Source organism: Parasteatoda tepidariorum, chromosome 7 (assembly GCF_043381705.1).
Source record: "Parasteatoda tepidariorum isolate YZ-2023 chromosome 7, CAS_Ptep_4.0, whole genome shotgun sequence".
NCBI classification, from domain to species: domain Eukaryota; kingdom Metazoa; phylum Arthropoda; class Arachnida; order Araneae; family Theridiidae; genus Parasteatoda; species Parasteatoda tepidariorum.
This window is the reverse complement of record NC_092210.1, coordinates 67,795,883-67,812,504: the sequence shown is the minus strand read 5'-3', so window position 1 is coordinate 67,812,504 and position 16,622 is coordinate 67,795,883. Positions and strand designations below refer to the sequence as shown.

General features: G+C 24.9%; 1 protein-coding gene across 24 annotated transcripts in view; it reads left to right on the top strand.

Moving 5' to 3' along the window:
- LOC107456745 (uncharacterized) overlaps positions 1-16,622 on the top strand; it is a 142,719-nt gene that overhangs the window by 112,085 nt on the left and 14,012 nt on the right. For all 24 annotated transcript variants that reach the window (XM_043048039.2, XM_043048038.2, XM_043048042.2 and 21 more), the window contains 19 exons: positions 781-804; positions 2,039-2,089; positions 2,169-2,216; positions 3,143-3,166; positions 3,627-3,650; positions 4,058-4,129; positions 4,885-4,938; positions 5,433-5,456; positions 6,696-6,740; positions 7,886-7,909; positions 9,144-9,197; positions 10,457-10,480; positions 10,674-10,727; positions 12,132-12,155; positions 13,232-13,285; positions 14,876-14,929; positions 15,053-15,076; positions 15,353-15,376; positions 15,882-15,932. In XM_043048039.2, the coding sequence (XP_042903973.1) occupies positions 781-804; positions 2,039-2,089; positions 2,169-2,216; positions 3,143-3,166; positions 3,627-3,650; positions 4,058-4,129; positions 4,885-4,938; positions 5,433-5,456; positions 6,696-6,740; positions 7,886-7,909; positions 9,144-9,197; positions 10,457-10,480; positions 10,674-10,727; positions 12,132-12,155; positions 13,232-13,285; positions 14,876-14,929; positions 15,053-15,076; positions 15,353-15,376; positions 15,882-15,932 (753 nt within the window). The remainder of the gene's footprint in view (positions 1-780; positions 805-2,038; positions 2,090-2,168; positions 2,217-3,142; positions 3,167-3,626; positions 3,651-4,057; positions 4,130-4,884; positions 4,939-5,432; positions 5,457-6,695; positions 6,741-7,885; positions 7,910-9,143; positions 9,198-10,456; positions 10,481-10,673; positions 10,728-12,131; positions 12,156-13,231; positions 13,286-14,875; positions 14,930-15,052; positions 15,077-15,352; positions 15,377-15,881; positions 15,933-16,622) is intronic.

The window sequence follows — 16,622 nt, the reverse complement described above, 5'->3', positions numbered from 1 at the left end:
CTCTGTCTCGCTCATCCATTATTGATACTAAATACATCATTATAACTATGTTTTAGCATACTATTAGTAAGCATTTTTTAAAATTTCGTGTCCCAGTATAACATTAACGGTAAAAACAATTACATGAACGGTATTTGTACGGCTGTACGTGACGTCTCCCATTTAACTTCTTGTCCATGAAATGTCGTACCAATCCGTGAAAAGTAAACTACAGAAAATAAAATGGAAATAATTAATGTTCCTTGGGAATAATAAATGTATTAGCCCACTGTCCAGGGGTTGGCAAACACTGCCTCATAACGCGCATTTTTTCTTCTCCATTTTCTTGAAAAATCTGTTTGACGGGCAGTCACATGTTGATAAATATATTTTTCAAAACCTGTAAATGGTTCCGTTGTATCACATGAGTTTTTGTGAACTGAATAGTTTTTTGAGCAAGGAAAAATACTTTTATTATTTTACTGTTCCTTTTCCTACAGTTTTTACCTAAATATGTGTTTATATTTCTTTTTGTTTACTATATTCTAGTAAGTCTGGAAATTCTGTAGTTCGGAATTCCTTTGTGAAAAGCGTGATAATTGGGTTAAATATTTCTTTTAAACATACTGCATTTTCTGTCTCATTTAATCCTTTTTTCATCCTGCGTGTGTTTGCAATTTAAAAGTATTTTTAAAAAAAGTAAATATGCATTGACGATGTAGTTTTATCATGCTGCCATTTCTTTTTTCAAATTTGTCAGTTTATTTTTAAGCACTATATAAGTATCTTTATCTTTTTCAGTGAGGATCTTATTGAAGATTTTTGGTAAGAGGCTAATAATATTTTTTTAATAATACTTTTTTTCACTTATTTTAATTATAATATCAGTTCCAAATTAATTAAATTACTATGAATTTCACATTATATTTCCTAGTCTGTATAAATACTGAGTATTGAAGATCACTGCCAGCCACGTTTTCACTTTTATTTGTTATAATGAGTGTTAAATATTGCAAAAAGATAAATTAAAGCAAAAGCAATAGTTTCTTATATTTGTTTAATTTTTTCTTTAAATTTTAAAAGCAAGCAACCATTTTTCGCAATTTCTCAAACTAACATCACATTATACTATCGAAAATATTGTTCAGAAGTATGTTAGGTTGAATATATGTTACGTATGTATATAGTGAATGGTTAGATATTAAATTACTGGTTCAGGGGGAAAAAACAATTTAAAAATCGAAATCAAGATGTTGCTCTTTTTGAAATTTTTCTAACCCATTTTTATTAGTCATATTATGCGAAACGTTGTTGGAAAGCAATTTGAAGAAAACATTTCAATTTGGGCAGGAAATAAAGATGCATTTAAAATAATTATATATCACATCATTAGATAGTTAATTTTCTACCTAAAGTATATTTAGGTGGGTATGTATCACTTCAGAAAGATATTGCAACCGAAATAATATTGCATTTATGTATACATTAAAATGCTTAGAGATAATAAAGAAAAAAATTCCAATCAAACAACCCAACTAATAACCCAGAACTAAATTCCAAGTAGAATATTAAAACTGATTATAGTTGAAATCCTGCAAAGAAAACGGAGTTTTCTCACAGTTTTAAATAGAGAATATCAATTTAGCATGTGAATTTCTGTATAAAACCATAAATCAAAATATTAAATTATATAAGTTAGTTTTCAAAACATAAAATTATTTTTTTAAAAATCTTAATTGTAGCTGCAAGTACAAAGAAAAATCTTTCTTATGTATTTTTAAGTAAAACAGCAGTGATGGTAAAAATACAAGAGAATGGATGTGGGAGAACAGATGACTTCTAAAATAGTTTTCGACGACTCTTAAATCAGTTCTTCTAAAAATAGTTTTAAATATATAACACTGACAACGGGTTTACAGTAGAAAAATCCAAAAATATAAATCAATTTCATGTCTGCGAAAATATGACAGGATTTGATTCTTATAATCGTTATCATAATTTTCATTAAAAACGTTTTCAATACTTATTCGTATTTATAAATTTTATCTACGAATTCCAGGAAGTTTGGGTGGCATTCCTCTACCGCAATCAACCCCATCCGGATCAATTGGTGAGTGAAATTATTTTTCAATGATTTTGGTGTTTAACGCATTCAATGGCGTTTATTTACTTAAAATTATTTTTTTCAGAACTAAGTGGATACTCAACACCAGAAGGCATTTCTTTCACATCCTCAGGTAATCGCTATTACATTGATTTTTCACAGTAAAATTTAATTCATAACTATAAAAAATTTACAAAAAGTAACGTATTACGCAATATTAAAACCGTAAGAAATCTTAATATGATATTAACCACAATAATATAAATATTTGAATCCGAAAATATTCTCATATTTTTTAAACTGAAGGAAAAAGAAATATATATATATGTATATATATATATATAAANTATATATATATATATACTCATATTTTTAGGGTTTTATTTTTTTGTATGTGAAACATTTTTACGCCTCTCCAAAATTTACGCCTTTCAAATAAATAGCTTTCTTATAATTAGAAATCTCATAGACAGATATTAGAGTTTCATAAATTGTATGATAAGAAAAACATAGCAATATTCATTTTACTTGGAATAGCAAATAAAATTATTTAATTTGTATTGCATAATGGTTTGAACTAAAAAATTGTTCTCAATTTAAAAACTACAGATGTAAACTTTAACTTTGTCTAATTGTTTTGCTGCCAAAAATAAATGCATATAAATCAACAAGACAAATGGGAATAGTTCTTTCTATAAATAAATCAAAGTGAGAATTTTAAACACATAAATTATAACAGCCATCAATTACTTATATGTAGATTGAAGAATAAATATTATTACTACGCGTAATATTTTTTTTATAAATTAAGATACTTTAGTTTTATGTTTTATTTTAAGTTATATTTAATTGAAGTACGTTACTAAGTACGTTAAAATCTGTAATCCGTAAAGCAAACTCAAATTTCAAGGGGTGTTGAATTATGTTATAATCTATGCAGTAGATTTATATTATGGCCTAAAAATTTATTAATCGCTTACTAAATGAATTTTTAAATTTTGTTTACTAATTGCATTTCCTTAGTAGAATGTTTACTGATTAAGCTTCCTTTTTTAATAGCTGATGATACCTTGAATTACCCAAGTAAGAATGCATTTAAATGAAATATTTTGTTATTACACAGCTTATTATACAAAAATATATTAAATTTTATTATCATTTATTGTCAATGCAATTATAAAATAATCCCTCTTTAATAAATAATTACATTTTTTATATATTTTTGTTTTTAAAATAAATGCTTCATTTACTTTCTTAAAAGTTACTTTGTTAAGGTGAATAAACTACATTCAATCATGATATAAAGAAGCACAAAATTATCGAAATATTTGTTTACTGAAAAATGTATACAAATCATTGAAAGCACATAAAAATAATGTAGTGACTAATATTTATTATCTATAATTTAACCTGACTCTCATATTTCCTACTTATATTAAACCATAATTTCTCTCTAAATTGCTATAAAAAATATTTAATTATTAAAAATTTTTATTTAAAATGTATTTTTTTAATAAATAATTACATTCTTTTCTTTATTTAGTCCTTCAATTCATATTCATGATTGGTAAGTAAACCTATTTATTTTGACAGCAGCTTTAATTTCCTTTTAAAGTGATTTCTAAAGGATCTCTCTAAACTTAAAAGAATAAAATTTCTGAAGATTTGACTCTTATTGCAGTTGAAATAACATAAAATTTTTCTAGTATTTTGAACCCCAAGTTTTAAACTATACAAAAGATACTTTTTCTATTACTTGTGTACAATCTCGATTTTTTATGACGTCATAAGAAAAATAATGCTTTTTTAAAAAGATATTTAAACTATAATATGTTCTTTTCTTTAAGAAAAGTTCTTAGTTTATAAAACGTTCTAATATGACATTATATAATATATATTTTACATTTTTTTTATTTGATTGACTAGTTTTATATTTGAAATTTTATCTATAAGAATATAAGAATATATTTATAGGACGACCAGGACAATCACAGCAACCCTCTACTCCTCAATTTGGAGGACTTACACTTGACGAGGGCAACTTGGGTAAGTGGAGCTTCTTTTGGAGTTACAATTAAAGTATATTGATTTTGAGTGAATTTAAAATATTTTTCAGTATTTAGTAAGAATAACGCAATAATGTGTTTGAGATCTACAATAAACCATATAAAATACATATTATATACCTTATGTTTTCATATTTATCAAAAATCTTATTGCTTATATTTATCACAAGCATTTAATTAAGTATGATAATGTAATTGAAATTTACTTTAAAAATTAACTTGAAGAACTCTGTTAAAAATTTTGTGGAAAAAATAAATAATTCTTTCTCTTGTTTGGTTAAAAGTATTTAATCCTTTTTTTTAAAAAATTGAAGTAAATATTTAGTCTGAAATTTTTAATATAAAAGAACAGTTATTTCAAAATTAATTGCTTTTAAAATATATTTCAAACTGAACCAGTTTCGTCACGAGACAGGTTGTTTTTAAAGTTTGTTTTAGCATAAAGCAACGTTATCTTGTCTAAATTTGAGATTTTAAACATATTAGTAATTAAAAGTGAGTTTAAATGATCTAGTTCTGAGTTTCCTTTCGTATTAAAACTAAACACTTCACTTTAAATCTAGAATTTTAAAATATTATAATTAATGTGTGAACTCAGAATACATCCTACATATATTCTCACCAAATTAAACTTAAAGGAGAAATCAAGTGGAGTTTTTACATAATTTTAAATGAAAAATTTTAATTATTTAAACATCGGTGTATTAATAAACGAGTTTTTTTTTACTTTTATAGGATCTGTCTTATCACCTGATTTACCAAAGACTGTTCCTGAACTGGAAGATCTAGGTAAGTAAGAAAACATTCAATTTTCACATTATTTTTAAACATTTTTTTTCTTCTCATTTTCATGAGTATTTGAAAACAATGATAATGATATCAAATTCAATTTTAGAACTAATAATTATTCTTATTTAAATTATGTAATTTGCAGCATTACATCCGTATTTGCATTTTTCAATTTGTTTTTTATTCATATACTTATTTTTCTTTAAATTTTCACCAAAATGAGGGTATTAAAATTAAAAATACATCTGGTTAGATAAACCTTATTTAGATGATATTATTTTCAATAAATAAATATCAAGTTTTGGTACTAAAATTATTAACTGGTATTATAATTTGAAACTAAAATTATTTAAGTTTACTTAAATTATTAGTTTATTTAGTTACTAAATTCACATACTAAGTTTACTTGAGTACACTAAAATTATTTACAAAAATGTTTCATTTTTATGTAATTTTGCTACTTAGTCTCATTGTTGTTGTTATTTTTTATTTAGCAAATAGTTTAATATCGCAACTTGGTAAGTAGTTCAGCCATTTTTACTTCTGGTCAAAACATATTTTAACGCATGTTTCAGGTGAAAAGAAATAAATAGAAAGAAAGAAATATATATATATATATATATAAAATGCACCTTTGCATTCTTATATAATGGTGTGCATTCTTAAATTGACAGAATTTTCCAGCAAACGAAGTCTAAACCAATGTGTGTAAACACTAGGACTAATAATTTTCGTATAAGATAAAATACTGGTCTCAAGAACAAAGTAATTTCCAGACTACCACAAGTTATTAACATATCATGTACATTAACTTGTTAAAATAATTGACAAATATAAGACTCAAACAATAATAGTTACATGGCAGCCAACTNTAATTATATATATATATATATATATAGCACGTTTTAAAAAAAAATAAAGAAATATTGTTCTGTTGCTTCCTTTAAATACTACAAATGTTCTTTAACATAACTGTTTTTAATGTTCTTTCACATTTCTGAATCAAGAATAAAATAGCAACAAATTAAATTTGTCACGAATACAAATATCTTTCTGCAACTAGCTTTTATTTTACTGTGACATTAGCATATCAAAATGCATTGAATATTAGCATTCTTTTAAAAAGAAATGAAGTAAAAAAATTCAATTGAAATTGACAATTTTTCCAATCTGGAATGAACCTTTAGATTATTGACATACATGACAACTTGACATACATGAACATTTTAAAAATCAATTTTAAAAGCCTTACAATGTAATATAAATAATATAAAATTTATAATAAAATAATATAATATGGGGTGTGGATACACCCACACCCCATTTTGTTTTAAAATAAGCATACCCGTGCCTAAAATCAATTTTCATCTGAATTCTCATCAGAAACAATTTCCATCATCATTGCGTAATAAATTAAAAAACTGACTACCCATCTTCTTATTAATAACTTTTATATGGAAGTAGATATCTATCCAATATAAAAATAACAGCAAAAGAAGAGAAAAAAAGAAAAAATTCGTCCGTTTTCAAAATAAAAAGCAAACAGTTTAATATCAAAGAAGATAAGTAGATTTATCGCATTTATAAAAGAATTTTTAAAAAAATTCATACAAAATTATTAAGTATTGTTAATTTGGTGCCAAGATTTTTATGATTGATATATTATTTATTGGTATAATTTGTTAACGTGTATAAATTATGAAATAATTTAATTTCGATATATGTTTGAATAAATAAAGATCTTTATTTGTTTCTAGATGGACAAAGCCAACCATCAAAATTACCACAGTTAGTTCAATTAGGTAAGCCAATGTTTGATAGAAAATGTAATTTGTCAAAAAATATATTAATTAATGAGAAACTATATCGAGTTTTTATTGATTTAAATTAAATCTAATTTTTGTTTTGAAAAATAAAATTGCTTTAAAATATTATGTAATAGGCTCTTATAATAAAGAAGGGAAATTTTAAATTATTTCCTTCCAGAAAAAAAACCAAAAATCTATTTAAGCTTCATTTCAAAACACTGTGAGATAGATAGTTAATATTTTTTTACGAATGATTAGTGTTTGAAATTATTTAAAACTTTAAATAAATAATTAAGAGAATAAATTATTTTTTCTTTGAATACTAATATTACTACCTCACCAAAATAAAATTTAGAAGTAATTTCAAAACATAGTTTATTTGTGAAAATGGTAGCTCAATTCTAGATCAATAATTTTATTTAATAATTGAATTTAAAATTGAGTATTTGATAATTGCGTGCAGTATATTTATAATGCAACTGAAGTGGTCAAAGTTAAAAGGGGTATGAAACTTTTCTACGAAAATAAGTTTTTTGTTGGTTTGGGAAAATCAATCAAGGATTATCAAATGCCAAGTAATTTTCTAGACTGTCTATAGAAGAGAATCCACCAATTTGGAACAATTAAATAGACAATTTCTGGAATTGCAAATAGTTTTAAATAATTGCTTCGTGACTAAATATTTATTTCTGTAAAAATTTAAAATTACTCGAAATAAATATTTAACGTATAACTAACTATTCAACGCTACTTAAACTATCACTTTAGTCTATCTAACAAAATGAATCTCAACAAAAACTTAGCGTATAACTAAATAACTCAATTAAAGTTATTGCACCAGACAACCAAATAATATGAATCATATTAGATTATTATAATATTCTAAATTTAAATAGTGAGAAACCCACGTTATCGATAGTTCACCACGTTGGAAAATAAATATATAAATAATATTTTTTTCAATACAAACAATGTATAAATATTACTGAAGACAACATTAGTTTTTATGATTAAATGCTTATTAAGCTTAGATAATATTTAATGTTATTAATTTATTAGAAACCATTCCGCTTAATTTATTTTATGGAAATATGTAGTTTCATTGATTCGAAGTAAATAATCCTTTATTTTCTTTTAAGGAAAAATACTTATTCAGATAATTGGTAAGTTCATGGTTTTTGGAACTTCTATTACAAACAATTTGGTTACGATCCTATTTATTTAAAAATTTGTCTAAAGCATAATTATTTATTTATATGTATATAAAATAAAAAAATTAAATAAATAAAAGAGAAACATAATGTTAATAAAACTTTAATATATGGTGTTTGAACCAATCATTTGTTAATTTTCCCGTCCATACATTAACGGTTTACAGGAAATTCTGACTTCCAAGTTCATAATTCGTATTACAACATATTTATTAAAGTTACAAACCTGAATACCTGAAACCCTAACAAATGGATTTTTAGCCCTGCAGGCTTTCTAAAATTTTTGGGCACTAAGACATCTTAATTTTTATGAACATATGTGGAACCCCATAATATTTTCGAAACTTTTAAGGGGCTCCATAAACATTGCGCAAATCCGACACACGCGTGATGGAAAGTATCAGTTTCGTCATTTAAACTATTATATACTATTGCGGTTTTATTTCTCTAACTTTAATTTTAAGAAATAGGGAAAGGTGAGCATTTTAAATAAAAGTTCCAAACTTAAATATGTAATGCAATAATAAAAATAAATTAAATTACTCGGGAAAGATTCTGATACAGTATGAAAAAATATTTGGTAATTTTAGGATTATTGCTGCAGTGTCCCGGAACCGCAAACCACAGTTTGAGAAACTCTGCTCTATGGTATCATAATAAAATTACCGAAATTTTTATCACATTTTATATCAAATTATGAACCATATTTCATTGTTAATTTTACCAAATCATTTCCAAAGACCTTCGGTAACACGTTAAATTTCACAATATTCTAGTAGTTTTGACCACACTTTTTTTTCTCATTGTGTAACGCATATAATAAGAAAATATAAACTACATTTTAACGTAAACAAAAACCACGTTTTAACAACCATTCAGGATCGAGATATCCACAATACGTCACTTACAGGTATCCGATTGGGTACTTGCAAATAATCACATGGTTGTGTCTAATCACGTGGTTGTATATGACGTCTTAAAGTTACAGCTTTAATGATTGGGTTTATTATCACGCTGAATCAATTTTCCGATCAAATTTAGTTGGATACCTCGAAGAGCACTTGTCGAATCTCATAGCCTTAATCATGCGTGACGTCGCTAATAAATATTAAATTTGATTCGCTACAAGTATCCAATTATATTGGTAAAACGTACTAATACTTTTATTTTCTTCCTAAAATTATAGACCAAGAAGGACAATTGAGCTTACCTGATGATAAACAGCAACTTGGAAACTTAGGTAAGTTTATTAATCAAATTAATAGAGTTTTGTTTTTTATTGGCTATTTTAAATTAGTACATTTATCACTACATAAAAACTCATTATGTCAGCAAGCCTTACTGTTTTGGGTATTCAGTTTGAACTTAACATTTGCTTTTGCTGCGCAGAAACTGCGAAACTTACAATTACGCATATGCATAGATTACAGTAAGGTAAAAGAAAATTAACACTGCATAATTAATTGAAGAATTTTTAACTCTTACTTATAGGGTAAAAACACCTTGTGGACTGCTTTACAGGCAGAAAAAATACCACTACAGTGTTAAAATTTGATATGTTGAACGGGCCATGTAAATTTATAAATTTAAAATGAGCTATTTTTTTCTTAAATTCTAATTTTTCGAAAGCTTTTGCAACTTTTAGTGCTCTTTGTGCAAATTTCCTCAAATAGTTTTGCTTTGCGTTGTATTTTGATTTGCTGTGTAAGAACTATAAGATTGAAAAACTTGAAGATACGAAATGTAAAAAATATATAAGGAATTCCATCTAATAAAAAAATTCCATCTTTATATCAAAAATTATTAATTTTTAAACTTGAAGAAAAATAAATATGTTAGCTGATCTGTGATTTGTGGTGCAACTACAGAGTTGAGATTTGACGAGCTGAAAGAGCCATTTTCAATTACAGGCTTAACACGAGTTTTTTTTTCCTCGGAATGCCAATTCACTTGAAAGTTTTTATATTTTTAATTGCTTTTTCATGAAGAAGGAAAATCCTAACAGTGTAAGATGATTGAAAGGCCATATTGGAGGTTTTGCAATTGGATAGAGTGGTAGACGGAGCGTCCTAGTTATAATAAAATTTGCATCGATCAATTAATAAACTAAAAATGAGTTATTATGGAAATTTTCGAGAGAAATAAAACGTTGTACAAAAGACCAAGTAATGTCTTTAAACTCAAATATAAAAATCGAAACTTGTTTTGATATAAAAATTGAATTTAATTGACTTTTAGATACTTTGAGAACTACGTAGCACGTTAATTAGTATATAAATGTGACACGTTGATCTATAATGTTTTAAAGATTCAAAAATGTATAAGATGCATTAGTTATATGTACACTAATGTAAATGGACAAATAAAGGTCTAAAAAAATTATAAATGGAATATGGATGATTGATCAAACTAATTATTTACCATGACTACCTTTATATGTTCTATAATTCTTTTCAATAATTTTATATTAAATATTAACAAACTTTCGTTCATTAATAGGAATACGTTTCATCATCATCATATGTAAGTAAAATATTTATTATAAAATATTATTTTCAATTTAAAAGCAGTTAAATGTTTTTATTAGTTGTTAAAAATACAAACAATTTTTGTTTTTAAAAATACAAATAATACATGTTTTTCTTTTAAGCTATTTAAATTTGCATTTAAATCTTTCAAAAAAATAGCTTTCTCGATATTTTTTATATTTTTATAGGCAAACTAGGTGCATACAGACAAAATCCAAGCCCCTCTGACTTCGGACAACAAGGTAAGATATTACTTCTGCACCGTATATTACTCACAATAAATATAAATCTAACATTTCTTGGAAATTTAAATATTATATAGACATGTTTTTAATGATTTTGCACACACTTATACATTGAAAACAAAAATAGCGGAATTATAAATGTATATAGGAATATTTAAGAATAATTACTTTAACTCACTCTGTTGTTTTTGGTTTCAAAAGAGATTTTTGTTTTAGAAATTTAATATTTCTGCGCTAACATTGCTAATACTTCTCCCACCATGTCAGCAAAAAAATTGCTAACTTTCCTATGCTTGAAATTATTAATACCATATATATGGGAGAATGAGGGCATAGAATATTACGACAAAGTGGATGAAGAATTGCAAAAGCGGTCACACGAAACATAGTTATAAATGTTCCAAAGTCAAACAAGTCAGAACATGCAGTAAAATGACTCATTATGTTTTTGGTACGCAATTTAATATATTATTGCTCATTTGTACTTCACCTTATCTAATAATTACCTTATTCACCTTTTTTTCTGGATAACTACTCATAACGCAATTTTTTATTCTTCTAAATAAATATAATAAACTGTAAGAAGAATCCACTAAAATATAGAGTTTTAAGCAGTGCAGCTGTATTAGTTGTGCAAAATCACAAAATTTACGAAGTAAATCCGTAGCCTCAGTGGCTTTTACCATACAAAAGCAAGTCCTTCCTGTAAAAATTCAGAAGAAAGTCTGTAATAAGATAGGTTTTTTACGTGACAAAACTAGTTTTTACGACCAAAATAAATCTGTAGTCTCAATAAAATCTTACTATATGGGAACAAGTTTTCTCTATGAACGGTGCGATGTAAACCTCAACTGACCATAGGTGAAAATATTCTATGTCGGTACAACTCGCATCTACCAGTCATCATTAGGATTCTAACATGGGTCACTTTATTGTAAGACTAGCACTATTAACCGTCACTATTCTCGCACAATCGCTATCACAATTTCTTAAGTAAAAATTGTGACATTGCGAATTTTACTTCAATATTGTATTATAATGATAATAAAGTTTAATCGTAGTTTAATTCATGCGATGTTAAAAACCAAAAAGTAATAGCTAAATATTAAGAGCAAATATAGAAATTAATCCTGAAATGATTGGGAAAATTAAAATATATTACGGAACCCAAAAAAACTGCATTGAAATTAGAATTTCAACTGACGATTTTAATCCGTTTGTGATTAAGATGAAAAACGGTGAAAAACCATTTTGTCAACAAAACGGATTAAAACGTTAAATATACGGAGAAATTTCGAAAAAAAACAAAGAGTATTTTTTACAGTTATTAATCAATTTCGTTAGTAATCATTTTTGACTCTCACTTTGTCATGGAAGTATATTTTTTTTATTATTTTGTAGGAGTAAAACTGATTAGAGTCTTAGGTATGTTATTGTTATACTGTCTAGTTATTTATTATATGTTAAATAAATATTGTTAATTTTATTTGCTTGTGTTTAAGTTTGAGAAATCAAAGCAAATTGAAAAGATTTCAAATAACGTTTCTCTTGAATTTTTATTAGGGACACTTTAACAAGCTGCAAACATTAATGTGCCCCTTACATGTAAATGCACAGCGTATTTTTTTATGAATCTTTTGAAGTATATTTGCTCTAGCGAGCTAAAATGTAGAATTTCTGACATTTCCAATAATGTTACGAGATAAACGCTTAAGGACATTTTAAGACATACAATATACGGTATTTTTTCTCTTCATATATTAAGTATCTATTTTGATTTTCTAAAGTATAGTTTTTATAACTACACATTTTGAAAAAATACAAAATAGAAAATTTTTTTTAACTGAATAAACTTTTTCTTTTTTTAAAAAAAAAAAACATGTTATGAGACATCCGCGATGAAATTACCAAATACCAAATTTTGACCCATATCATAACACTATACATTATTGTTAATTTTACCAAAATCATTACCAATGTGCCTCAGTAAAAATTACAGAACATGAAGGTGTTTGAATTCAGCCAGATCCAATTTTACCATACTCAGGTAGTATTAACCATACTTTTTTTTCCCAGTGTGAAATCGTATTTTTTTTTCTTTTTACATACGATGCTTTGCCACACTAGATTATCTTGTATCTATATCTTGTATCTAATATTTAATTAATTAAAATACATTTAAAAAATTTTATTGCATTAAAAATTTAAATGATATATTTTTTTACTTATTGTCAAAATTCGATAGTTGAATTTCGTTTATTTTTAGAAATCTGCTTGATTTTTATTCAATAATATTTAATTTAGCTAACAGCAATGAACATTAATGACTGGTATGCTTAGTAATGTCATTAACAATTAATAGGCTTTAATGATTAAATGAATGTATTGTCCATTTTATATTCTGAAACGAAAATCTTAGGTGGATAAAATGAATATTCTGTTTGATATGGTTAAATGTTAATATGGTTTTTCTCTTTAATCACTGACCCTTGTTTTTATAGGAAAAATGGCAGCTTTATCTCTACCACAGATGTTGACAGATTTAGGAACTTTGCGTAAGTATTAAATAACGAACTAAAATTCATAAAACATCACTGTTTTGTACCTGGAAAAATTATTTTCAATTTCAATTTCATGTCTTCAATCTTTTGCTTAAGTCCAAGATACTTTATCGAATAACTTTTGCAGTGAAAGTGAAAAATTTAATATACGAACATCCTCTTGGTAATTTACAATAAGATTTTGCTTTTAATAAGAAATCACATATTTAGTTTTATTGATGTTGATAATTTAAAAACTAAGAAAGAACCAAACGTGAACTGCTTTTGGATCTTCATTTATGATTAAATTTAAATTGTTGTCTGAATAACATAAATATATACGAGTTGCGTCGTCAGCAAAACTTACCATTTCATCATATAATTTTAACTCACATAAATCATAGATAAAAACTAAAAATAATTAGTGACCTAATGTTGAATCTTTGCAAGATATCTGGAATTTTTCATGATATTAACATCATGCATTTTTAGAGTCAAGCAACGTAAAATTTCATATCATCTTTAAAAATTTTCCAAAGCTAAAAATATTATTAATTAATTGATGTATTTAAAATTAACCTTCTTTATGTTATATTGCATAAAGGAATTTACCTTTAAAAAAGAAAATAGTTCAAAAAAAGAAATTATAAAGAATCATTTTACTAAATGATCGAATTCTATCATTAAATCATAAAAATACTTAATAAAAATAGATAAGATTTTTTAATATCTATTTTGTAGGTTATTAATGAATAAAAAGTGCAGCTTAATAGGAAATAACTAGCTACTTTGCTACAATTTAGGCGTACGCCAAACATAACCCTTTCGCTTTGTTCCATTGAAAAAAAAATTTGGAACATTGATGAAGGAAAAATGACTGACTGTAATTTAATTTATTCCTTTTTTAATAATGGTACTCCACTCACTTTGCTTTTTTTTAATATAAAAGAATAACCCTTAATATATTAATTGACTATCAGAAAAATATAACACATCGTTTTAAAATTGTTGGGGCAAAATATCATCTATCTATCATAATTATAAATTGTATATTGGCAAACCTATGTGAATTAAGAGTTTGGTCTTATCGTATGTTTTACATGTTTTGAAGAAGACCAATCGAAACAAAATTCTTTGCTGTATTTCAATAAGAAATAAGATTCTATCCTTCCATTTCGCTGTCATATTTTATTAATAACTGCTAATTTTAATTAACTCAGGCAATTGAGTCACATTTTTCAATTTTTCAAAAAAATCAAGTATAATTTTTCAAAGAAAATTTTTGAAAATGTTAAAGCTAAGAAAGTTTACGAATAATGCAAATATATATTTTTGGTAATGTATATTTGAAATATATTGAAAACTCGAATTAGAAAAAAATATTTTTAAAAGGCTTCTTCTTATTCGTCTTTGCGTGACAGACTGGGATTAGCCCTAACTTTCACAAAAAAGTATTTTACTACCTTGTCTAATACCTAAGAGCGTTTTCCGTTTTTTTTTATTGGCCCGCACATTTTACTTTTACAGTAGATTTCAAGATTTCACGGATAAATCCTAAATTTATTAAGGTCAATCCTAAATAAATAAATTTATTTATTTATTTAGAAATTCAAGGTCAACTTGACTTGCCAAGTGGTGTTCCTGATGTCGGACAAGGAGGTAAATATATTATTAATTTGTTTCTACATAAATATTTAGTTTACTGCTTACGTATGAAAATTTGGTAAAATTCAAATACTTGCTATTTAGTTGTAATTTATATATAATGTATTTTTCTTGCAGCTGCCAATACATACAGCTTCCCATGTAAGTGAAATGTTTATATAATATTATGATGAATTAAATCATATAATAAAGTAACCAATTTTAAAATTTCAATAAAAATCTAATTGCGTCAAAAAAATTTACTTTTTTCGAAGTGATATCAGCAATATAAAAATTTGATAATCAAATAAATAATTCTATTGAATAATTAGTTGGTACTTATATAAGAAAAAAGTATTCATTACACTTTTCTTTTTCTTATTAGTATTTGAATATCCTTGTTTGAATGTTCTCTAACGTTTTCTATTTTGTTTATAGTGTACATTCTCTTAAAGATTTTCGGTAATGTATCTTTAGATTATTGTTTCTAATTTTTCTTTATTGGTTTTCAAAATTTCATATGTTTCAAAATTACAAACTTTCTTCTTGAAGAAATTTTTTTATTTGCTTCAGGATATAGATTTTTTTTACTTTTTCAAATTATTAGCAAGACCTTTTTTCAAATTATCTAGTCTTATCTAAAATCTTATCTTATCAAAATCATATCAAATCTTATTAAATCATGATAAATAAGCACGATAAAATTTTATCAAGCAAAAATCATATCAACCAAGAATCTTATAAAACAAATCAATACTTTATTTAGAATAAATATGGAAATAATTGAAAATTATATTTACTGATAAGAAAATATTGAAAATGACATTGAATTGCATTAAAATAAATATTTATATAGATAAATAAAAAAACAAAAAAAATTAAAAGAAAATATAAAATGTTACAAATTAAAAAGAAATCCTATTTTTGGAAAGATGTATTGAAATTCTTAAATGCCTTTTTATTTCAGGAAACATGGGATCAATTCAATTACCACCGAGCAATGGATCTGGAGGCTTTGGTAGGAAATTTTCATTGACTTATAATTAAATACTTTTAATAAGTCTAAAAATGTATACATTATTGTTTCATAATTTTTCGATATTTTAAAAAAAGCTCATATCATTTAAAGATGGAAACGTCTAACTGTAGTTTCAATATTTTGAAAAAAAGACTTAATTTATTTGAATAAAATTTAGATCGATTGTTTTTTAATTTCCACCAATTTAAAAAAATATTTTTTTATGAAAAAAAGCTACTAAATTAATAAAAAATAGGAATGAAGTATTATAAATTAAATTTAGCATTCAGTTAAAACATTTTTTCTAAATGATTTCAGTATTTAATTTCTGATTATTCGTCTGTTTTAATTTTTTATAATATAAGCCCACACCAATTGTTCAGTCTACAGTGAACAATGAGACTTAAAAACAGTTTCCATTTTATTTCAAGGTTTGTAAAAAATAGTAATTTGTTCAAACATTAATGAATATTATAATTAAATTAAATAAAAATACTTAAATAAAATAATGCTTAAAATAATAAGTAAATTTACCTGCACAAAACAAATAGTTTCCTATTTAATTATAAAAATAGTTTTTTTTGTTATATTAATACTAGCTCATATTTTTTTGTATTATTTAAATATAAATAATTTCATTGTATTAAATAATATGGTCCTGTAATTATAAGAGATTCAAACGTTTTTAAA